General features: G+C 35.9%; 1 protein-coding gene across 1 annotated transcript in view; it reads right to left on the bottom strand.

The window, feature by feature from the left end:
* Window positions 1-2031: 2031 nt before the first annotated feature.
* LOC126022278 (pregnancy zone protein-like) overlaps window positions 2032-25604 on the bottom strand; it is a 74624-nt gene continuing 51051 nt past the window's right edge. Inside the window, 20 exon segments of the mRNA XM_049783142.1 lie at window positions 2032-2364; window positions 2806-2847; window positions 5135-5237; window positions 5586-5654; window positions 5997-6087; window positions 6565-6695; window positions 6858-7076; window positions 8177-8394; window positions 12154-12331; window positions 13168-13242; window positions 13646-13802; window positions 14430-14517; window positions 14793-14969; window positions 16030-16113; window positions 17892-17943; window positions 18144-18265; window positions 18466-18592; window positions 19083-19311; window positions 22527-22596; window positions 23799-23866. Coding sequence (XP_049639099.1) covers window positions 2342-2364; window positions 2806-2847; window positions 5135-5237; window positions 5586-5654; window positions 5997-6087; window positions 6565-6695; window positions 6858-7076; window positions 8177-8394; window positions 12154-12331; window positions 13168-13242; window positions 13646-13802; window positions 14430-14517; window positions 14793-14969; window positions 16030-16113; window positions 17892-17943; window positions 18144-18265; window positions 18466-18592; window positions 19083-19311; window positions 22527-22596; window positions 23799-23866 — 2323 coding nt within the window. The 3' untranslated portion in view covers window positions 2032-2341.

Below are 25604 nucleotides of genomic sequence, written 5' to 3'. Positions count from 1 at the left end.
TTTTATTTTTTTTATTTTTTTTAATTAACTTATTTATTTAAATGTTTGCCTTACATATACATTTGTGGGCACATACACTTTTATTTCCTTTTTTTTTTTTTTTTTAATCGTCTTTGGGTATGTGACCTATCTCTGTTACCCACTCTGTCCACCCCAAATACTCCGACATATAATGGAGCACCACTTCCCCCTGTAAAGGCACACTAAATAAAGGGGAAATCTTACATATTTAAAAAAAAAAAGAGCTCTTATCTACTAGAGATAGGAACTCATAGTTGTTTACAATACAGGGTTATCTCCTACCTTGAAAATATGTCAAGTGGAATCAACTTAGACCTCAGGTGATTAGATACCATTCAACCAGCCTTGAACCCTGGATCCCAGACATAGAAACGGCACAGCTCCTCACAACAGCTGTAAGAAACAATCTCCATCTGGGACAGCCTTATTACTGCAGGGTCAACAACAAGGGCCAGCTCTAACATGATATCTCGACAATGAGGAAAATGTGAACAACTTGACCTTAGAGCAGTTTAGCCTACCTCACCAGCTAACGACAAGACAAAACCAGAAGACGCGGCACCCTTTGGTAGGTCCAAAAGCCAAGATCGTGATTTACAGATGACTGGATACTAGAACCACGACCAGACTGTATACATCTTGGGACCAATAAAAAAGCCCTAGTCTAGGGTTTGAACTAAGACCTGCACAATAAGCATGATCCCCAGTCCCAAAGGTCCGGCAGAGACAATTGTAACGGAAAGGGGCTTCTGGAAGAACAAAGAAAGACGCTATCCTAGATGCCTTCCTAGGTTCAGCGCAAAGACCAAGATCACCAACCACAGAAGATGGATTAAAATGGCACTGAGGTAACAGAACCTCTAGATTCACAAAGACTGACTTCACCATAAGTCCCACCTCAGGATATGTACAGATACTGGGACTGCTAAACACAGAGCTCTGACGGTATCACACTGGACAGAGCAGAAGCCTTCCACACACCAAAAAAAAAAAAAAAAAAAAAAAAAACCCACAACCTGGAGAGTAATGATCCTGAGCAAAGACTAGAGCTGATTCCATGACAGTATACTCCAAGGACGGAGAAACCCCATATCTTATAGGGCAAGTGAATTCCTTTTCGAATGACCCCAATATTTACTGTGCCAGGGCAGGAGGGAAAAAAAAAATACAAAAAACACAAAACCTTGGTTATGTATATATATATATATATATATATATATATATATATATATCTTACCTTCATTTATTATTGTTATTATTATTTTTATTTACCTAGCTATTTTGGTCGATTCCTCAGTTTGGATGTGATTATTGAAATTGTTGGCCCCAATTATTCTTTTTTTTTTTTTTTTCTTTTCTTTCTCTTCCTTTCTTTTCTTTCGTTATGTGCTACGCCATGTTTCTTATTTCAAGACCACGGCGTGTTTTTTGTTTGTTTGTGTTTGTTTTTAGTTTGTTTTGGTTTGTTTTTTATCTGTTTTTTTTTTTTTGTGGTGCTTATCGTTATAGCTGGAGTCCTCACTGGATATTTGACACTTCTTTTGGTACTGGTGGAGTGTTTCAACTTCTTTTTCTCCTTCATTTCCCAAATCGATGATGAGAACCTCTAGAAGGATTCTGCCCATTTTCGGGGTATTAAACTCTTAACCCGGTTTATTTATTTTCTCTTTTTCAGGCAAAACCACGCAACTTGAACTAGCTACCCCTGCCCCTACTTAGAGGGGGAAATAAGGGAGGCATCAAGACCAAACTGATGCAAGACTACTAAGTAGTTGGTTAGAGACAGAGGGGACCACATATTCTAGCCTGGGGGTGAGGGAAGAGGAAATGGGAGGTAAGACAGAAACGGGGGTGTAGGGAGGACAATTTGGGGATGGGAATCCCCCCTGATTTTATGTAAATATGTACCTAAAATATTATTGTCAACAATATGTAAGCCACTATGATCAAAATAAAAATTATATTAAAAAAATACAAAGAATAAGAAAGTAAACTTAGCTAAAGAATGTGTGAAACATTATTTTTATTTGGTATTATGGTGATGTCTAAAATTTCACCAATGGTATTTATGAATACAGTCCATATAGAATTCTAAGAATTTATATATAGTTTTTAAAAAATCTTTATAGATAATATATACATTGTAAAGTAACATTTCAGATTATACATGGCAATGATAATTAATAAAACAGAAGATATACTTCTAAATACTACACACAAATTTTATTATAAATTCCAATCCCTTATTTCTTGCAGTATTTTCTCTCCCAGTCTTTCTTCTTCATTTTTAGAGAAGTAAATCTGATGAAAGTTTACATTCTCAAGCATTTATTTCTTGATCTTCTAAATATTAAAAGAAAAGAAAGAAATATTAAGAAATTTCTGTTATCTACCAAAATTAATTACAAATATTTGAATAACATTAATTTTTAATGTAAAGGTGCTCTCATTCTGAGCATTGAAAAACTTGGTCTTGAACGTTAAGTTTAGATATACTGTGGTAAAATATGAACACAGGAAATAAAATAAACTTGCATGATTTAGCTTTGATATGGGACAAATTTAAATTGTTCACCTCGGGTATCAATTATACATTAGTTGCAAAGTTTAATTTTTTTTCTATAAAGATATTCTATAAAACATTTAAAAATGTTTAAATAATTAAAAGAGACAAAAGGATGGTTTATAAAATGGTAGTAATACACTAAATATGCAACCTTATGCAGACAACAGATGTTTGTTTTTATTAATGCTGATATTAGAATTTTACTATTTATACTTTACCAGAACCACAGGGAATCGTGTACTCCTTAATGGCAATTTCATCTGAAACACACGTGTGGACAAAAAGAAGACAAAAGTGGGTTCATGAGTAGTTATTTGTAAATAACTATATAAGATAAGAGCATATAAATCACAATTAAGAAACCAATAAAGAAAATTCACTTCTTTAGTAGGCCACTCGTCTTTGGTGGAGGAAAATAAGAGACAATTGATTCAGAACTGATATAAAGTTGTACAGTACTGTGTTTCATATTTGTTTCACAATACTGTGTTTTAGTTTAATAATTGTGTTTTTATCTCTTGAGTTAAAATTTAACCATATTCTTTCCTTAATTCAAAGTCTTATGCTTCAATGCTTCTATCATGCTGTTTCTACTTCAAAGTGGAAGAAATATTAACATATTAGAACACTTTCTAGATTTTTATGAGACTATCCAAGACACTAACCAAATAAAATGCAAGACATAATGAAGTACTGAGATGTGTTTTTCTTATCTTTCTGGAATCATTCAGTCTTGAACAAGCCTTATATGAGAATTTAGAATGAAGTATAACTCAATACCTTACTTAATGCTTCATAATTAATTTATAACAACCGTTATAAGATTTACTTAGGGGTAAATGAGAGGTTAAAATACAAGAATAAATTTATTTTTCCTTGCTGTAAAAAATGTAGATGTAAAACTTTTTGTGTGGGAACAATGGTTTATAATTTGTATAAATTTTATCTTCACCATTACTTATCAGCATCTATTTATAGTTCATCAAGTTCATACTTGGAGCTCTTTTCCTTTTTTCCACCACTTTGATCCATTTTACCTATCTTATTTCCCCTTCCACTATGATATTGGATGGTCTTATATATAATCTTTTTGTTTTGTTTTGTTTTGGGGTCAACCCAGCTGCGCTCCTGGATCTGCATTCATAAATCACTCCTGGCAGGCTCAGGGGATCATATAGGATGCCAGAATTCGAACCACTGTCTCTCCTGGGTTGGCTGCACGCAAGGCAAACGCCTAACGAGGTGTATCTCTCTGGCCCAGCTCTTATATATAGTCTCAACATTGCTTTTTCCTTCCTTCCTTCCTTCCTTCCTTCCTTCCTTCCTTCCTTCCTTCCTTCCTTCCTTCCTTCCTTCCTTCCTTCCTTCCTTCCTTTCCTTCCTTCCTTCCTTCCTTCCTTCCTTCCTTCCTTCCTTCCTTCCTTCCTTCCTTCCTTCCTTCCTTCCTTCCTTCCTCCTTCTTCTTTCTTCTTTTTCTTTCTTTCTTTCTTTCTTTCTTTTTCTTTCTTTCTTTCTTTTCTCTTTCTTCTTTCTTTCTTTCTTTCTTTCTTTCTTTCTTTCTTTCTTTCTTTTCTTTCTTTCTTTCTTTCTTTTCTTTCTCTTTCTTTCTTTCTTCTTTCTTTCTTTCTTTCTTTCTTTCTTTCTTTCTTTCTTTCTTGCTTGCTTTCTTTCTTTCTTGCTTTCTTGCTTTCTTTCTTGCTTTCTTTCTTTCTTTCTTTCTTTTTTTCTTTCTTTCTTTCTTTCTTTCTTTCTTTCTTTCTTTCTTTCTTTTTCTTTCTTTCTTTCTCTTTCTTTCTTTCTTTCTTGCTTTCTTTCTTGCTTTCTTCTTGCTTTCTTGCTTTCTTTCTTTCTTTCTTTTTTCTTTTTCTTTCTTTCTTTCTTTCTTTCTTTCTTTCTTTCTTTCTTTCTTTCTTTCTTTCTTTCTTTCTTTCTTTCTTTCTTTCTTTCTTTCTTTCTTTCTTTCTTTCTTTCTTTCTCTCTTTCTTCTTTCTTTCTTTCTTTTCTTTCTTTCCATTCTTTCTTCTTTCTTTCTTTTGTTCTTTCTTCTCTCTTTTACTTTCTTTCTTTTCTTTCTTTCTTTCCTTCTTTCTTTCTTTTGTTCTTTCGTCTTTCTTTCTTCTTTTTTATATAATACTATGTATAAAATCATTTTATGGCTTGGTCTCCTATCTCTGTACTTATGAATCACTTATGAATCTGCTTTGCAGACTCATTTGGGTATAAAGATCAAGATCAGATCTGCAGCATGCAAGGCAGCACCATACATGCTGTACTATCTCTTGGCCCACTTGTTTTGATTCTTAATGTACCACATATGAGGGAGAGTATATGTTGTTTATCCGAGTTATTTCACTAAACTAATATCCTCTAAGCTCATTCATGTTGTTACAGATGATTATATTTTGTTGATATATATTGAATATTATCTCATTGTGTGCATATATCCCATCTCCAATGAGATTGTGGAGTCATTTTAGTAAGGTGGCTCTTTATTAAGTATATAATTGTATTTGTTTTTAAAACTCAGCATGTCTGAATTCTACTCACCTGTTTCATAATAATCATAAACTTTTACATTAGCTGGTTTCAAGTTCTCTACTAGAATATCTTGTTCCACTGAGAAGGAGAAACTCAACACTTGACTGGTTAACTGGAGAGAGGAAAGCATAATTACAATCAGAGGTTCACTTAATTATTAGTTATCCCCCATCTTTTAAAGGCATTTTCTAGCCATTAGGTTTGCCAAGATTTATGGAAAGAATAGGGTATCTTGAAACTGCATAACATACTCAGTAGCAGTTTTAAAGAAAGGCATAAAGAAAGATCTATTGACAGCCACATACTCAAGGGACTCCTCTTAGTAATCCTGGGCTCAATTTTTTTCCACCCTCTTATCTATATATGAAAATATTATTTGTAATCTGAACTGTTTATAAAACTGTAGGAGAACCTTTGGAGTTCTTGAAACACTATCAGAGTCACTGAGAGTAAATCTTACCTTTTCAAAATAAATCAGGACATGGTTGGTGTTCACTTCAGTTCTTTGAATTTGGGGCATTTCTTGCAGCTGTTGATAAAGATTATATATATGTGCTATTTATATATTGTTTTTATTATCATTATCTCTTTGTAAGTAGGGTAATCAGCTTCTGCCATTTATTTATTTATTTTTTTTGGTTTTTGGGTCACACCCTATGATGCTCAGGGATTACTCCTGACTATGTGCTTAGAAATAGCTCCTGGCTTGATGGGCCATACGGGGCACCGGGGGATCGAATCGCTGTCCTTCCTAGGTCAGCCACATGCAAGGCAAATGCCCTACTGCTGTTCCATCGCTCCAGCCCCGATATTCTTGTCTTATAGTAGTTACTCTACACACTGTACTATCAATTTACCCCCTAAGGTTTACCTTTTTTACAGATGCTTTCACAGGTATGAATCCTGATACCATCTTCACATCAACAATGACCATGTTGGAACTGGGTTGTTTCCCAGTATAACTATAAAGTCAAGGCATAAGAAAATACATTCAAACAAAATTATTTATAATTAACTCAATACAGGAATCATTTTGGGGGATAGAAGGAAATTGATTGGTGCTCAGGACTCATTCTTCACCCTGCTCAAGCGATCATATGGAATGCCAAAGTTTGCACCTAAGTCAGATATATGCAAGAAAAGTGCCTTATACATTTTAATATCATTCTAGCACCCTGTAATCTCATTTGTTTCTAGTGTTCCATATTTCTAGGATCAGCTTCTCCATCCATCTACTCTTGCTTTTGTTGTGGCTGTTTGTATAATTCATTTTTATGAGCCACATTCTGTATGCACATTCTGAGTAAGAATAGACCAAAATTTCTTGACAAATTTCAAGAATTTCATAGTCAATTTATGCAACACCAAACATTAAAGTTCCCTGCATAAAAATTAATATTTTTATAATCTTAAAGGATTAAAGAGCAGTTGGGTTTTACCTAACATTGATGTGAATCTGGATCTTCTTGTGGTCATCTACTCCATCACATTTCTTAGGGAATGTATCAACATCAAGTGTGAAGGGACTTTCTCCTTCTTTCTTAGGCAGAATGTTATATCTCAGTGTTCTCTAAACACATTGAAATAAAAATTTCTTTCATTAGAATAGCTGGTCCTTTATTGATGAATTATACATTACTTTAGCCAAAAATTATCATTTTTGATTGAAATCCAGTTGTACATTTTGAGACATTCTTTCCATTTTAGTGGATCTAAACCCTGGTAGTCTCACCTGAAGGTATACACATCCAAACCCTGACACCACTGTTCTGTATTCCCCTGGAATCTTTGGTAACTTCACTTCCTGCAGCAAAAGGCGGTTGGCTTTGTTTACTTGAAATTGCTCAGAGAAGGACCTGGAAGATTTGACCGTAACTGTGACATATTTTTCCCCATTAGCATAAACTGCTGCTCCATATTTGGCAAGGGCTTGGAGAGCTATCACAGTGTCCTGAAAAAAAATACAAAGGCAGAATTAATAAGAGGGAAAGGTGGCAAACACTTCATCATTGTAAATCATATCAAATCCATTCTGCCTATCACTCAGTCATAAACATTATAAGCATTTATAACTGTATTATCATTCATTTTTATTATTTTTAGGTACCTGGGGTACCTAAAATAAAGAAGTTCCTTTAATTAGTTTACAATACTTATGGGAAATAAGGCTAAGAATTTTGACACAGAGCAGAAGTTGTGTCAGCAATTTTAATTTTATGCTTTAATGCTTATTGGAAAATTAGAGTAGGAAGAAATTTCAGTAGAAATAGTAAGAGAACGGTGTAATGAAAGTGACATATGATAATAATAAATATATAAATAATAATGTAATGGAAAATAATAATAATAAAGGTAGGGGCAGAAGAATGACTCCTGGGAGTACTGTGGTGAGAAATGTTCTAAGAGAAAACATAAAAAGTGAGTGATCTGACACCTTTGATAGAATCAGCCTAATTACATGGGAGTATTTATATTTACTTGGGGGAGGAAGAACTTTGGGTAAAATATTAGGAAATTTTAGTCTTTGAAAAATTATTTACTTTATGGAATATACTTGTACAAAAATTTTGCTTGTGTAAGGTAGATTTATTTTACAGTTGAAGGTTTCCTTTAAGAAACTTAAAGAGACTGATGATGTGGGCCCGGAGAGATAGCATAGCGGCGTTTGCCTTGCAAGCAGCCAATCCAGGACCAAAGGTGGTTGGTTCAAATCCCGGTGTCCCATATGGTCCCCTGTGCCTGCCAGGAGCTATTTCTGAGCAGACAGCCAGGAGTAACCCCTGAGCACCACCGGGTGTGGCCCCAAAAACCAAAAAAAAAAAAAAAAAGAAAAAAAAAGAGACTGATGAGAGAAACAGATGAGAGAAACTTTAAGAGACTGTACAGATGACAAAAACGTTGGCCACACATAGAATGAATTCATTATTTTTCTGGTGATGGAGAAATAAAGCATGAGCATATATGAATTAGAAACAACTTCCAGAATGTGGTTGTACATCTATATATGGATTATGTCATCTATTTGATTTGATTTCTTCCTTTCAGACAGACCTGAGTGGAGGAAAACCCCCCATGAGGATTTTGTTGTTTGATGATCCATTTCACAACACGAGATGCCACAGTCAGGTCTCTTGCAGATGGGATAGGAGTAAGATAGGCAAGGAGCACGTAAGCTGTCATCTCTACTTCAACAGAAGGAGCCCGGGGCTCATAAGAGGATGATTTTGCTTCTCTAGGTTTTCTAGGACGTTCCCAATGGACTGAATCATCTGGAAATGCAAAAAGATAACATCTTAAACTTGTGATATTGGTTTTAAATTTTGAATTATGAATTATTATGTTAGTGTCTGTTGTATTAAATATCAATCATAAAGTCCTTGGATGGTGCATGGATGGACGGTGCCTGCAGCCCCTCTGGCCTAGTGGCTCTGTAGGCATCTGGGTGACAGCAAGGAAATGACCTACAGCCAGTCAGTAGATTTCAGGAAACATGAAGCTTTGTTAAGGTCCTAACTGCCATGAGCATATCTCACATGGCTTCTCAGCTAAACAGCCTTTGCATTCATGCTGTCTCTGACCCCTCTCCCCCTCCTGACTCTTTCTTGCTGAGCCTCTATATCTGAATCTCTCCCTTATCCCTCCCCAGGTAGCCCCTTAAATTACCAACCAGACCCCTCCCAGCTATGGGAGGGTCTCCCTCTCCAGGTGAGATAGCCAGGAAGTTGGGAGAAGGGTAACAAGTGTCCACCTAGTGAGCTAGTGTAAATGAAGTACAACATGAAGGTGTTTTACAACTCCCAATCAAGTATTATCAGTGACAAAGTAAATAAAATTTCTACCCAATCACAGTGAATCTTTCTTCTGTTTCCAATTGTATAATCAATAGTCAGAATTTGGAAACAATCTGTCAATGACAGATGAGTGGATAAAACTACACAATGGCCTTTCTTGATCTGGAGACTGGCTCTAGACGGCATGGGGTCTGGGGAGACCCCAGGTCGAAGGCTTTCTCCCTAGCTTGGGCGTACTGGGAGCCTTGGTAGGCCCGACAAGTTGGGTATTGGGTGGTCTCTCCTGGATGGGGTCCCAAGCTTTCCCCGCCCTTCCCCCAGTGAAGGGGGGGTACAGGGAGGAGGGCGGGTAGATCCTGGCTTCCTGTTCTCTACCAAATTCTTTCTTGATCTGGAGGCTGGCTCTAGCTGGCATGGGGTCTGGGGAGACCCCAGGTCGAAGACTTTCTCCCTAGCTTGGGCATGCTGGGAGCCTTGGTAGGCTCCCAGCCTTCCCCTATCCTGCCCCCCGGCCTCCAGGCCTTCCTGGGGTGGCAGCCCAGGCAGCCAGAAAAGGTGGGTCCAAATTGAGGGTGCTTAGAGCTGTTCATTTTTAGTAAGGCAGACTCTGGCAATTCCTTAGTAGTCTACATCTTCAAAACCGCGTGGGGGCTATTGCCCCTGCACGCATGGTATATATTAATAGTATGTCCTATCCTTAAGTTATGTTTTGTGTATATAGAATGTCCATCTGGTATTCTGCCCTTTCGCACACCCTGTAAAGCTCATTTTCACTCCTTAACTCTATCACCCCCAACCATCAGTACACCCTTTTTAACTTCAGTACTGCACTGTCCTAATCACACACCAAAGTGGTGCACTGGATTTAACAACCCCCAACTATTTTAAAAGACTTAAAATGGACATGTATGGCTTTCGAATATTTTATGTCTATTTTTTTTTACAGCTATAACTCTTACTAAATATTCCCTTATACAGTGAAGATTTTCCCCACTTTTTGTCTTTTCTTCTCTCTGTGAGCTTTTCAATAAGGAATATTCGGTGAAGGAGTCCCTCAGTTTAATACTTATGTTTAACCATGTCATGGGGATTTTTGGACTTGTTCTTGCAGCCCCCATATGGGCCTATAATGCCATGTAGCATTGTTCCTTGTTTGCATAAGCACATTAAAGTGGGAAAATAATATACATACGAATAAGTTCTTATCTAATAGAGGTAGGAACACAGAAATCTTGTAGAGCAATGGGTCCTTACACCCTGAACATTGACATAATGACCTGGCTCAGGCCTCAGAAGAATGGGCATTCTCCATTCATCCCTGAAGCAAGGAAGCTAACTACAAAACATCCAAGGTCATTTATAACATCATTTGAAAACAATACTCTAACAGGGAAGACCCTACTGCTGCTCTGACATTGACCTGCTCAAAAGAGACTTCAACACTAAAAAGACTTCACAACAACGACCTGCTTACAGGACAGAGCTCTCTGCATTGCCCTTTTATTGTGAGGTGAAACTAGAGGACACCGTCCTGACTTCAATTTAGGATATGCAGATTCCAGGAGCTTTAATACAGAAAAATGATACCAACAACAGAGACTGTGAAAAATAAAAGTGTATTGGTACTACAGACAATGACTTGAATTGGACAAACTAGTCTGCCTGGAGCCTAGAGTTGGTCTTATGCCAAGAAACTTCAGGGGTACTGTCTCCTTGTATTTAGGCCAAGACTTTTTCTTTCCATGTTCCTCATATTTTTGTGGACCTATGCAAACAAAAACTGCAACTCTAACACCGTTTTTTACTGTGCCCTTTTGACTCTAATCCTTAAAAAAAAACCCACTTAAACTTTTGAGGTTAACTTAAACTAATATGCATGTGCAAGGAAAAGAAAATACTATGCCTTCAAAGTTTAAGGAGTTACATAAGTTTTATGGCCTTAGATTGCTTTGTGTACTGCTAAGAAATGTTATAATGTACTACAATCTGGGGACTTGAGGGACAAAGTAATTGTACATGGGTTCTATTTTACTTTTCTTAATGTTCTTTGGCTGAAAATTCAAAATTAAAGTATCAGCAAAGGGTTTTCTTCTAAGAATTCTGTTTATGGGTGATTGTCCTTCCACTGTAACTTTACCTTGTCCTCTTTCTTTGCATCTTTGTTCTCATAATTAAAAATAAATTTATTTAAAAAAAATAAAGTGAAAAACAAAATAAAAAAGAATGCTACACTGGTGGTGGAATTTGTGTTGGAATACTGAATGCTGAAATAAGTAAATCTCTATATTATGAAGAAATCTATAGACAGCAGTGCCTGAAATAAAATTAATCTAATTTAAAAACCAAAAAAACTACACAATGGAATATTAAGCAACTGTTAGAAAAAAATGAAGTCATGATAATTTGCTTCTACATGGATAGATATGGAAAGTATTACGCTGAGAGAATTACATCAGAGGTAGATGGGTAGAGAATGATCACACTCATTTTTGTGATAATAAAATATGTTAATAATATCCAGAGACAATAGAAACTAGGGCACGAAGGGCCAGTCCATGATAGGAAGCATGCCACAAATTTCGGGGGAATACAGTGAAGCAGAAAAGGTATCATTGTGACAATGATATTTAAAAGAATCACTCTGGACAAGAATTGGGTGCTGAAATGAGATAAAATGATATCCACAATAAACCCTTCAGTAAAAATATTGCAAAACAATGACTAAAAAGAGGAAAGAAGGGAGGGAGAGAGACTGAGAGAAAGAGAAAGGAAAAATATTTGGAGTCAAGCAGGGGACAGGGCAGCAGGGTATCAGGGTAGGGGGCAGGGCAGAAGGTAAATTGGAGACATTGATGGAAGAAAATGTCACTAGTGAAGAGTGTTGTATACTATATAGCTCAAATTGAATAAAGAATAACTAACTGTGGGGAAAAACAACTAAATTATGAACAACCTTGTAAAGAAGTGTTTAAATAAAGTAATTTTAATATAAAAGCAAGCAACTTATATGGTACTTGAAGTTAAGTTATATAGAATCTATAACATATAAATTCATAAAATGGCAAATGATCCCAAGAACACTTAAGTGCTAGATCAGTAACAAAAAGTCTTATAATAATTAAAATAGACCTAATATAATATATATAATATTATTATATTATGATGTGATCTCAATAGATCCTCTCTTCTTTTGATTACCGATAATATGGAAAATAAAATTATAGTTTCAATTTTTACCATCTATCACAGCATCTTTCTCTAATGACTGAAGCACCTCATTTCTCCTGATTTGGTTTCCTGATAATGCAAAGGCATAGGCCAATAATGCCTTGGTATAAATATGATTTCCTTGGGTATTTGAGATGGAACTCCAGGTTGTTTCCAAGCAGAAGAGAGCATTGCGGACTACTGTGTTCTATGAAAAGGAGAAAAGGAAAGCTTTAGAAAACAAGGAGGTTGATGAATGTTCCCCTGCTATTCCTAGGTACATGATCCCAGGTACATGTGCAGTATCACAGTTTTGATCAGCGAATAATTTCCTTTATGCCTTATAAAAGGATTCTTTAAAATCCAGTGAAATATGACAAATTAAATACCATGGGAATTTTAGGCCATTTTTCTTAGAAATGTTTAACTTCATGTTGTTGTTTTTTTTACATTTGTGAGGATGGTACAAAGAATGATCTAGTACTCAATACTGCTCATGAATATATCCTAGAAGCTCAGAAACACAATGCAGAAAAGCCTTTTGCTCTCCAGTGGATATTGAAGCAGTATTCACAATAGCCAGAAACTAGAAACAACCCAAGTACCCGAGGGTAGATGAGTAGATAAATAAACTGTGGTTAGTCTAGACAATGAAATACTATGCAGCTATGAGGAAAAATAATATAATGAAATTTTCATATACATGGATGGGTATAAAAAGTATTATGATGAATGAAATGAGTCAGAGAGTTAGGGACAGACATTCACACTCATTGATGGAATATATATAAAAAGGTACTGTTTTAATAATATCTAAAAACTATAGAGAAAAGCAAGGAACAGGATATCCAGTTCATGGTAGGAAACTTGCCACAAAGAGTGGAAGAGTGCAGTTAGGGCAGAGAAAGGACCACTCTGACAGAGATGGTTTTTCGTCCATCATGAGCCACTTTTTAACTGTAGCTCAGAGTGATTCGATTAAAGAATTTGTGGTGATTCAATTACAGAATTTCTTCATTAAAAATTGAATGTACTAGTACTTACAGTGTTAGGCAGTAGCATCTCTAGCAGAGCAATGGTGATGTAGGCAGAGAGCGTGGCCTCATCATCAATACCACCCTGTAGGATCCAAGATGGAGCTATTCAAACATTCAAGCATTCATTGCTGAGATAAAATAACTTTGCTTTCTCTTTGGGCATCCTCACTAGAAAATACCTTTTCATAGGAGATATAATTGACCACTCCCCATGTTAGCTTTCTTTCACCCTAAAATACTTGAACTAGTCATTTGAGTGTCTGAATTTCACTATTTACTTTTTCTCAGTTTCAGTCACATTGATTTTTTTTTACACACTATTTTTATTCAAATAAATTTCCTGATTTCTTGCTAGTTTTATAGTGAGTTAGGGTCTACCATCCATCCTTAAAGCTAAGTTACCAGAATCTGAAAAAATCATCAAGAGCATCATAGTTGCTATTTATTACTATCTTCAGGGACGAAAACAAAATGAGAGTCCTCACCTTCATAGCATTGTGCAATAGCGATCCAGAACTTTGGAAGCAACCATTTTCCTTTTGCTTCTGTGAAAGCCACATGAAGGAATTGGTGATGTGTGAGTTCTCCACAAAGATGTATGCCTGGGCTTGAACAAAGGACTTGAGCACAAAGGCAGTGAGCCTGTTCAGTAAAGAGAGTTGAGACATGAGGGTCATTTCACTTTGAAGTTAACCTTGTACATTACAATTCAGATATTTATCTTCACAATTTACTGGAGAAAATTGTTGGGAGGGGGAGATTTGGTGGCAAAATGGTGCTTGAGAGTTTAATATTCTCTTGTTTTCCCAGTAAGCATTTGTAGCTCTTTAAAATCTTCCAACTTCTATAAGGTTTTCCAAAACTTCTTTTTTTTAATGTGAAATGTTTGTTGGAGCCTCCAAGCATATCTACACCAACATTGCATTGTTTGAATGATTGTATATCATTGAATTTTTACTCTTCTTTTATTCTTCTCTTACTTTAACATAGTATAAAACTGTATTCCTCTCTCATTTCACATTATGATAGACTGCCTTATACTCTCATTTCAGGGAATCCCTTACTTCACTGCTATGTATTGTATCATTACAGCAGTTAACCTTACATGGATAAAATGGTGATATCACCAGTAGCTATGACATACATGTAAATTTTTAAAGAATAATACATTTCTAGGAAATGTGGCAATCAAGTATGATTATAAGACTACTTCCAGAAATGTAGAATGTTTATATTGCTACAGAGATAAAACGAAGATAATCATCTTACCAAGTATTTCCTTGACTTCTGCCATTCTGCTCCCCAAAGGCACTGTATGATCCATCACTGTGCTTATAATTCAGTTGCCTTTGGTACCCTGAAGAGGAATTTTTCATGAATTTATAAAATAGACAAACAAACGAGACTTAGTTATTCTTTTTTCTCAAAATGAGTCAAAGAATCTTAGGCAAGCATGATTTTATTGAGATACCTCCATGGTGTCATTGCATTTTTATGGTTGTATAGTAAGATACTGTATTACTTATCACAGCAACATGGTTAGCAAGTCTTTTCAAAAGTTTGTTAATTTGAGTTACATTGAAGAATATGTTTAAAGAATCTCAGATCCTCTTTTAGTGAATCATCTCTTACCACTGATAAGGTGGCTTGTGGCTTTGGACTTGATGCTCTCTGTCAGTTGTCCTGTCTGAGTCAGATAGTTCAGAACATAAATGTTAGGGACAAATAGGACCATGTTCTGCTCTCCACAACCAAAGGGCATCTGGAGAAGATTCTGAAGATTTGTCACTGCAGACCCAAGCATATCTCCTGGGGAATGAAAGATACAAATGAATGAATGAGGGAAGTAGAAAGCCTGTCTAGAGTACAGGCTGGGGTGGGGTGAGGAGGAGGGAGATTTGGGACACTGGTGATGGGAATGTTGCACCGGTGAAGGGGGGTATTCTTCACATGACTGAAACCCAACTACAATCATATTTGTAATCAAGGTGTTTAAATAAAGATATTAATTAAAAATAAACATTAAAAAATAAAAACTAAAAACTGCCAAGCTCTTGTATGCTGTACATCTGTGAACCTCTTTGTCTAGAGGAGGCACTCACACACACATATATACATACATAAACATACACACACACAAATGAAATCAGAGGATCTTAGAACTGGCTTGTTTGGGATAAAAAAAAAGAGAACTGATAGATAACTGAAATCAAATCACCAGTTAATATTTTGTAGACAATGGATAAAGAAATAATGAAATGGAAAAAAATAAAAAATCAAAGAGAAAAAAAGCAAAAATAAGATAGATAGTTAAATATAAAAAATGTAGCATAAAATGAATGGTGGAATATTATTTTTTCTGATCGTTTACATGACTGACAAATGCCCAACTTTTCAAGTCAATTTGGCAGTGTGTTCCTAGTCAATATCTTCAGATGAAGGTAAAGAGAAGAGATCGTTCTTACTTTTGGAGGGGGTTCAAAGCCAGTGGCTCTCAGGAGTTACTCCTGGCTCTGTGCTCAGAAATCACTCCTGGCAGGCTCAGGGGTTCATATTGAATGCCAGGGATTTAACCCGGATCTATCCTGAGTTGACTGCATGCAAGGCAAACACCCTAACACTGTGCTATTGTTCTAGCCCCCCTTCCTGACTTTTTATAGCATATCAAGTCATAATATATAGCACATCAAGTCATAATATATAGCACAACCTCTATTCAACGTTTTTTCTGACTAGTTTACAACAAAATTAACCCTCAGATTAGTACCCTATCATTCATTTCAATATCGAGAGCCAGGAAATTTAGTCACCCTATAGGTAAGGCACTAAAATTATTGAGAAAAATAGTTACTTGGTTTTGGAGACTCACCCAAAACTGAATATGTTGCCCTGGCAGATCCTTCAACCACATTTGAAGGAACTTCTAATGACAACTTTTCAGGTACTTCGTTTTCTAATGGCAAAAACAAATGTACATCAGGAAAGAAAATAAGAATAATATTTTTTGATCTGAATTAATTTCCTTCTATAGGCTCAAAATCATCTTTTTAGTTTCTCTAAGTCATTATATAGCTCTTCATTTTAATCCAAGAAACTCTTAAATCTATGATTCATATAATTTGGATATTCTTATGTAATATATATCTTTGTACAAAATTTTGATAGCTTTTTCTTAAAAGTAGCTGTATGGTATCCTTATATACTTATCTTAGTTGCTTAATTTATTTTAGAGTTAGTGGGTATTTTTTAATCACACAAATTCTATAGATATGCATTATGTAAATTCTATGCTCCAGGTTCTACTTTAAGTGCAATGTATATGGAAATTTTTGAAGTAGATTTCCTGACATTTTAGAGTTCTCATGGAAAGGAAAGTAAGCTGTATGGAGAAAAATGATAAAAGTCAGTGTTAAATGGCAAGTTAGTGAATGAAATAAGGCAAGTTAGCAAATGCAGGATTTACTGAGGGGTTCCATACTTAAATTCACAGGTGAAAGAAGTCTAAGTCAGAGAATTTGTAGATATCTGTGGAGAGAGACTTTCAAAAAATATGCCAAAGTGAGAAAACTACAGATATTGGAGAATACTATAAAACTATTAAAGGCTAATAAAAGCAAAGAGGTGCTAATAACAAACCCAGTATGGCAAAAAGTTGAAGTCAAGGAGGGAATCAAGGGTTTGTTGATGACATCCTTTAAATTTGGGGATTATGGGAAATTCTTGGAAGATTTGAGCAAAGGAAAGAAGTAGGATCTGAAATATGGATTAAATGATCTCTCTTGCTGGAAGAAAACAAAAGAACATAATCAGGAGACTAATTAGGAGTTGCTGAGAGAGTTTAGCAGAGCAAAAAACTAAAGGTAAAATGGACACATTGGGAAATTGAAAGGTTCTGAATACAATTTAATAGTGTAGATAACTGGATTTGAAAACCAGTTGGGTGAAGATTGTAATAAAATTAACATAACCAAAGGGTGGCTCCAAGGCTTTTATCCCTAGCAAAAACCAAAACCAATAACAAAACAAGGACATGGTTGTCTTTTAAGACAGTGAAACTTGTAGGAGGAGCAAGATTTATGGGGCCCTCCAAAGGTTCAATTTTAAATAAGGTAGTTTTGATATGATTATTAAATTTAGACAACTATGAGCAGAGATACTAATCCAAGAATTAAATACATAGGTCTGAGTTCAGGAAAAAAAAGTGTGGAGCTAAAATATAATTGTCAAAAGCTTCACTGTAAAGTTGACTGATTAGATGAGACTATTGTTTATATGAGAGCAAAAAAGTGATCTGTACTGAAAGTTTATGTTCAATATTGTTCTAGTTGATTAATATTTTAAAGGTAATTTAATATGAATGTGTTAATAGTGTTAGTAACTGATCTTCTTAAAATAACTTAATTGCATTAACATACTAGTACATTTAAATTACTAATGTAATGACAAATATAGTAGTGCATACAGATTTTTTAAAATTTTGAAACTTGTTCAGAAGTTTGTGGAATATAAATTTATTGAAGAGATTTCTATACTATTGCAAAAAATTTAATCTCCATATTAACTGAGTTTTTGTTGTCTTTTAACTTCTTATGTCTTCATTAAGAAAAGCTTATTCTTCCCCAGATGTCAATATATTTGCATATTGCAATTCCCCTAAAAGTATTTCATAACTACTATATACTTTGGAAAGTGACAATACAAGAGAGGATTTTATCCATTTTTCACACTTACGTTGAGCACAGATCATGGTGTTGAAAGATTCCTCCCTTTCAATTCCTTCAGGCTTTTTATTGGAGAAGGAAAAAAATGGGGGAAAATGAGTTGACATTAAATGTATAGAAAAAATCATTTTAGAGGAGAAAATGTTGAAAAAATTGAGTTTAATTTATACCATTTTTATTGGGAATAAAATATCCCTGAAGTATGCCTAGTAGATAATGTAACATTATGTAACAAGGTCTCTGACAGAATTTCTCTGCCTACCTCAACTAATAAAGGCTTGATCACTGTGTCCTTCCATCCAGTTGTTGGAACTTGGAGTGTCTCCCCAGCACACTGCTCCTGAGACTCCAAAGCTTCTGCAATGGCTGTGAAGTTCATCTTTCCTGGGGAAGAAGATTCTCAAAAGATCATCCACCAATGTCTCTACAGTAAATGACTTATTCTTTTTACATTTTCCCCAGTATTGACAATGTTCTTCTCTTCGTTTTCTGATTATTAAAAAAGGGGGTTGAGGGATCTATCTTGTCAGAAAGGAAAACAAATCATTCCAACATAAGTAGGATTTGTCAATACCACCACTCACCCAGTGATTTTGGGGTCACAGCCCAGGCCAGGGTTTTCTGTTCATTTCTGCAGACACAGTGAGAGTCTTGATTCTTCTCTCCTGGGACTGCCAAGAATGCAGGCGAGTCCTCCAGCTGCATGTTGATCTGTTTCCCATCCACACCCCAGTGTTAGAGAAAGAACAGACACCATCATTCATGGGGAAAAAAATTTACAGGGGCAATGCTCTGAATTCAGAGGATCTGAGTAATTGTTCAGACAAGGAAATTCTTGTCAAATTATTTTGTTGTTTTGATACCTCCAATAAACTAATTGAACAGTTACCAAGAATTAGGATAAATAGCCATGATTTAGAGTCTCATCACCACGAGTTATTTCACCAGAGTGACAAACATGAAGTTATCACATGTATAACTTCTAAACTTAAAAATAAAGAGTTAATAGCATCCTAAATGAAAATCGCATCCCTACTTTGGACCTGTTAGGTCACACCACTCTCAGTTCCTTTCCACCCAAATGAAAGCAATGTCACTTCTAATTATGAATGCTGGGAGTTTACCTAGAAGACCTAGAAGACTAAGGGAATAAATGATCACGTTCCTTTCTCTTTATTTCACAAATACTTCTAGTTCTTACCCTAATGCACTGGGATAGGTAATTGAACACTGTGGCTTTGAGTGTAAACACTTCTCCTCGAATCACAGAGTAGGGCAGAGTGAGTTCTAGGAAGAAAGGCTGGAAGGCTTGAAGAGAGGTGATGGGGGAGAGGCCCAGTCCTGTTGTGCCAGACAAGCAGAATGCATTGGCCTTCCACTCTGTGATGGTGTCAGGGATTTTCATTATCAGCTCACTTCTACCTGTCAAACTAGTGAAGAGAAAAAGAGAGTGAATGAATTTCTCCCTCCTTCCATCTCTCCCTCTCTATTTATTGCATTTGTTTCTTTTTATTTTTAAATAATTTATTTAAGCAACATAATTACAAATATATTCATAGTTGAGTTTCAGTCATAAAATGTACTCCTCACTTCACCAGTGCAACTTTCCTGCCAAGAATGTCCCCTGTTTCTCTCCTCCCCTTTCTGTCTTTCTTGATGAGGCTTGTTGGATTCTATTTGCTAGGATTTTTTTTGTTTTTGTTTTTGTTTTTGGGTCACACCCGTTTGACGCTCAGGGGTTATTCCTGGGTATGTGCTCAGAAATCGCCCCTTGTTTTGTGGCATAGAATCTGAAAGTAGTTTCTGATTACCCTTTGAATGCCTGTGATGCCTGTAATAATCTCCTCTTTTTCATTTATAATTTAGTTTATTAATTTTCTTTCTCTTCCTGTTCTTTGTGAGGTTTGCTAATGGTTTATTGATCTTGTTTATTTTTTCAAACAACCAACTCTTGCTTTCATTGATCTTTTGGATTGCTTTTGGATGTACAAGTAATTAATTTTTTCTCTAAGATTTATTATTTTCTTGTCTGCCTATTTTGGTTCATTTAGTTGATCACTTTCTATATTTATAAACTATCTCATTAAATTATTCATATAGTCCCTTCCTTCCTTATGAAGTCTTGTAAATCTATAAATTTTCCTCAATACCACTTTTTTTGTGTCCCACAAAGTCTGATTAATTTGTGTCATTATTTTCATTTGTTTTCAATTCTTTTTTTTTTCTCTTTGATTTCATCTCTGACCCACTGGTTGTTCAGTAGTGAGCTGTTTAATTACCAGGTGTTAAAAGTTATCCTCCGTGTCTATTTGTAATTCAAAGTTAGTTTGTCCAATTTTTATACTCTTTATTTTAGGAGTCAGCATGTGGTATATCCTGGAGAATGACTTATGTGCATTGGAGAAGAATGTGTTTCCAGTTTTCTGATAATGGATAGCCCTATACATATCTACTAGACACTCCCTTTCATTTCTTCCTTTAGTCCCAGTATATTCGTGTTAGCTTTTAGCCTGATTGACATACCAAGTGTTGACAGGGTAGTGTTGAAGTCTCCCATTACTGTATTGCTGTTGATATATTTTTTCAGATTTGTCAACAATTGTATTAAATATTTTGTTGGCCATTCATTGGGTGTGTACATGTTTAGGATTGTGATTGTTTCCTGGTCTACATATAACTTTCTTATTAAGAACTGTCAGTCTCTGTCCCTTATAACTTTCTAAGTCTAAAGTCTGTGTCTTCTGATATTAATATGGCACTACAGCTTTTTTAATGTAGTTGTTTGCTTGAGTGATTTTTCTCCAACCTTTGATTTTGAGTCAGTTTGTTCAGATTATTCAGATGTGTTTAGCAGAATTTTAGATTCAGCTTTTTAAACCATTTTGCCATTCTGTCTCTCAGCATTGCTCTTGAGAGAAGTAATTGCCATGGGATTTAGTATCATCTTTCTGTAGGAGTTTGATTTGTCTGTTGGTCTATTTTAAAATAAACCTTTCAGTTTGTCTTTTAAGGCAGGTTTTGAGTTTGTAAAGTTCCTGAGCTGTTGTTTATATGTGAAGTTGTGTATTCTTCTTTCAAATCTGAATGTAAGTCTCTCTGAGTGAAGTACTCTTGGTGAAGAATTTATTTAGTTTTGACACTATTGCATTTGGACCTTGAGTGTTTCTTGTGACAGATCTACTGTAAATATTAATGGTCTTCCTTTGAATCTAATTTTCCTTTTTGACAGTACTGATTTTAGTATTCTAGCTTTACCTGTGGATGTATATTGGGTTGAAACTCTCTTTGCTGGTACTCTGAGGGCATGCTGTATTTGTTTGTATGCACTTTTTAACTCTGGGAACATCTGTGTGATGATGTCCTTTACTGTTGATTCTTCACCAGGATTTTCTTCCTGAATCTCTGGGATGTCAATTACTATTACTCTGTTGGAAAGGCTTTCCAGTGGAGTTTTCATATCACCTACCAAGATTTTACATCCTGTTATTTCAGTTTGGATTTTTTCATTTCTACTTTCATTTTACTTTTGATTCTTATTTGTGGTTTGTTCAGTTCATTACATGATTTCTTTGAGTTCTATGAACATCCTCTATATTTCTTCTCTAAAGTCTTTATCTTCTCTAAAGTCTTTATCTGAGAGTATAAATTGGTAGTTATTTTCGGTTATCAGAGCTACCATCTTCTTTCCTTGGCATGGTGGAAGTCTGCTTTGTTACCCCATCATCACACTTGTAGTGTGGTTTTTTCCTACATGCAGTGGATTCTTTGACTAGAGATCATTGATTAGAAGTGTATGGCCATGGAATGGCCTATTGGGGCAGAACCTATACACCTGTGTTGATGCTTCAGGCTATTCTGATGTTGGAGGAGGCTCTTCTCTCTGGTGCAATGTGTTTCTAGCACCACTGGTAGATAGGGATTTTCCTCCTTTTTAAAAATTATTTTAGGGAACCACACCCTGTGATGCTCAGGAATTGCTGCTGTCTATACACTCAGAAATCACTCCTGGCTTGGGGCACCATATGGGATGCGGTGGATTGAACCCAGTCCATCCTGGGTCATCCACATGCAAGACAAATGCCCTACCACTGAGCTATTACTCCGGCCCCTTCCTCCTCGTCCTCCTCCTCCTCCTCCTTCTTCTTTTTTTTTTTAATTGTTTTTTGTTTTTTTGGATCACACCTGGCAGCATTCAGAGGTTAGTTCCTCCTGGCTCTACACTCAGAAATCGTTCCTGGCAGACTCGGGAGACCATATAGGATGCCAGGATTCAAAACACCATTCTTATTCTGCATGCAAGGTGAACACTCTACTCTCCAGCCCCTTCCTTTTTCTTTTTTAATCAATGACTGCATTGATCCCAGAGCATAATACCTTGACAAATTAAATTAATGACTGATAACTTTTCTATAATTTTTCATGATCCCATCAAGATTGCTGAAAAGGAAAGGGGTAGCATCTGCTTTCTCAGTTTAGGAGTCTTAGGACCACATAAGACAAGATTTGATTTTAGATGAACTATAACTCTAAATATTTGTCAGACAACAGTGTAACAGTTGACAAGATCAGAAACCAAAATTTTCATCAATATCATAAAGGAAGATTCAGATATTCTAAGCTAAATTAACAGCAGCACACAACTTACTCAAGTGTCACCAAATCCCAGATCCAAGTCTCAGGGAAATACTTCCGAATTGTCTCTTTCTTTTTGATTTCTGAGGGAGGTGGAAGAGTTTGCTCCATCGTCATTCCTGCACCAAATGCCGCACCTACTAAAGGATTATTTTTAGTCTTATCATTATAAACAATACAATGTATGCCTCTTATTATCATTAATTACTTTGAGCTATTATATTTCTCAAATTCAACATTTACTCAGGGATATTCATTATTGGAATTACAAACTAGGTCCTTTATAACATCTTTTTTTTCTATATGGTGAATAATCTCATTGCTTAATCAAATATATTATAGATAAAATTTTTCCTAGAAATAAAAACTGTCTCTCCTAAGCTAATTAATCAACTGATAATCGGATGAAGAAATGACAATTTAATGCATTTAGTATTTAATTGAAACGGTGAACACATTTTTTGCTATCTGCATTGAGATTGAAAAGTAAATAATTGGGCCCAGAGAGATAGCACAGCGGCGTTTGCCTTGCAAGCAGCCGATCCAGGACCAAAGGTGGTTGGTTCAAATCCCGGTGTCCCATATGGTCCCCTGTGCCTGCCAGGAGCTATTTCTGAGCAGACAGCCAGGAGTAACCCCTGAGCACCGCCGGGTGTGGCCCAAAAACAAAAACAAACAAACAAACAAACAAAAAAGAAAAGTAAATAATTGATTGCATTGCAATGGGTATATGTTAGTATTATGGGCATGGAAAACCAGCAATAAATGTGCACAGGACACTTGCCTGACATACAGCCAACCTGAGTTTATTTCCCAGCACCTCTGAGCCTTGCCCTAGTAATGTCTGAGCACGAAGCCAAAGTGAGCTCTGAGTATTGCAGTTGTAATTTCCAAACAACAACAACAATAACAATTTATATAATATAAAATATATTATACACATATATACAGACCCAGAAGAACAGGAGATAAATTAGGGTGGTATTTAGACACTTTATAATGAAATAATATGGCCGAAGACTAAGCATAATGAAAATCAAAGAAAAAATTTGTCTAGGGCTGAAAGTCATAGAAACAGAGTCAATTAAAAAAATAAATTTTCCTTATTTCCAAATGTAATAAAAATAGGAAAAAAGCAATAAACTGCCAAACTACATGTTTTCTAATATGTACAATATATCAACATTTCTTTGATTTCCATAAAAGGATATAGCAGACACAGTATTCATATAATCCCTTACATTCCCTAGTCTCCTTTGCCATTATGGAGGAAGTGATATGTTACTTTGTACAACTGAAGTGGCAACTCCTAAAATCATTAACTATGAGAAGGACCTTAGGATGTAGGAATGCCTATTTGGGGAGGAAGACAGGAAAGAAGTAGGAAAGGCAAGAGGTCAAGAGTTTAAAAATCTTGGGCCGGGCGGTGGTGCTAAAGGTAAGGTGCCTGCCTTGCCTGCGCTAGCCTTGGATGGACCGCGGTTCGATCCCCGGGTGTCCCATATGGTCCCCCAAGCCAGGAGCAACTTCTGAGCACATAGCCAGGAGTAACCCCTGAGCGTTACTGGGTGTGGCCCAAAAACAAAACAAAACAAAACAAAAAAAGAGTTTAAAAATCTAGAGTTGAGGGCCCGGAGAGATAGCACAGCGGCGTTTGCCTTGCAAGCAGCCGATCCAGGACCAAAGGTGGTTGGTTCGAATCCCGGTGTCCCATATGGTCCCCTGTGCCTGCCAGGAGCTACTTCTGAGCAGACAGCCAGGAGTAACCTCTGAGCATCTCCGGGTGTGACCCAAAAAAAAAATCTAGAGTTGAAAAAAATCTTTTTCTGGGGAAAATACCATCTGAAGAAAATTAAAGAAATTTTACCAAGAACACAACACCTGATTTTTAGAAAAAAAAATAATTGCTCCCAAGTCAGCTCAAAGAAGCATAATTTTTTCTATTTTTTTTTCTGGCAGACAAATAATTCTTGTTCTTACCTCCCACTCCTGGTACTCCTGGTACTCCTGGTACTCCTGGTACTCCTGGCAGTCCTGCTGGGACCCCCATCACGGCTGCTGATGCCATGAATGGTACTGGTGCCCCTATTCCTGTGCAAGCATTCTCCCCATACTTGGTATTGGTGGTGGAACTTGGAAACTATTTTGAAAATGCTGACAAAAATGTGGTTTATAATTTTTGAGTTGGTAAAAATATTGAATCCAAAAGTCTGAAAGACAGATGAGTTAGCAATGTTAGTATTAAATATGTTAGCAATGTAATCTTCAGACTGTAATATTTTCTTGCATTTGTATTACACTTTCACTTCTGTTAAACAATCAGCATAAAAATTCCACACAACATTAGGGCTGGAGCAATAGCACGGGGGATAGATAGGATATTTGCCTCGCATAGACCAACCCAGGATCTACACCGTGCATCCCATATGATTCTCAAGTCTGCCAGTCTGAGTTCAGAATCAGGAGTACTGCCAACACCATCTGATCTATCTCTCCTTCTTTCTCTTTATTTTCTTTATCTTCCTTCCTTCCTTCCTTCCTTCCTTCCTTCCTTCCTTCCTTCCTTCCTTCCTTCCTTCCTTCCTTCCTTCCTTCCTTCCTTCCTTCTTTCTTCTTCTTTCTTTCTTTCTTTCTTTCTTTCTTTCTTTCTTTCTTTCTTTCTTTCTTTTTCTTTCTTTCTCTTTCTTTCTTTCCCCTTCCTTCCTTCTTTCTTTCTTTCTTTCTTTCTTTCTTTCTTTTCTTTCTTTCTTTCTTTCTTTTTCTTTCTTTCTTTCTTTCTATCTTTGTTTCTTCTCTTTCTTTCTCTTCTTTCTTTTCCTTCCTTTCTTTCTTTCTTTCTTTTTTCTTTCTTCTTCCTTCCTTCCTTCCTTCTTTCTTTCTCTCTCTTTCTTTCTTTCTTCTCTTTTTCTTTCTCTCCTTTCTTTCTCTCCTTTCTTTCTCTCCTTTCTTTCTTTCTTTCTTTCTTTCTTTCTTTCTTTCTTTCTTTCTTTCTTTCTTTCTTTCTTTCTTTCTTTCTTTCTTTATTTTTCTTTCTTTCTTTCTTTCTTTCTTTCTTTCTTTCTTCTTTCTTTCTTTCATTCTTTCTTTCTTT

The sequence above is a fragment of the Suncus etruscus genome, chromosome 11 (assembly GCF_024139225.1).
Source record: "Suncus etruscus isolate mSunEtr1 chromosome 11, mSunEtr1.pri.cur, whole genome shotgun sequence".
In the NCBI taxonomy this organism is placed as follows: domain Eukaryota; kingdom Metazoa; phylum Chordata; class Mammalia; order Eulipotyphla; family Soricidae; genus Suncus; species Suncus etruscus.
The sequence above is the reverse complement of the archived record's forward strand: the minus strand, read 5'-3'. Positions and strand labels throughout refer to the sequence as shown.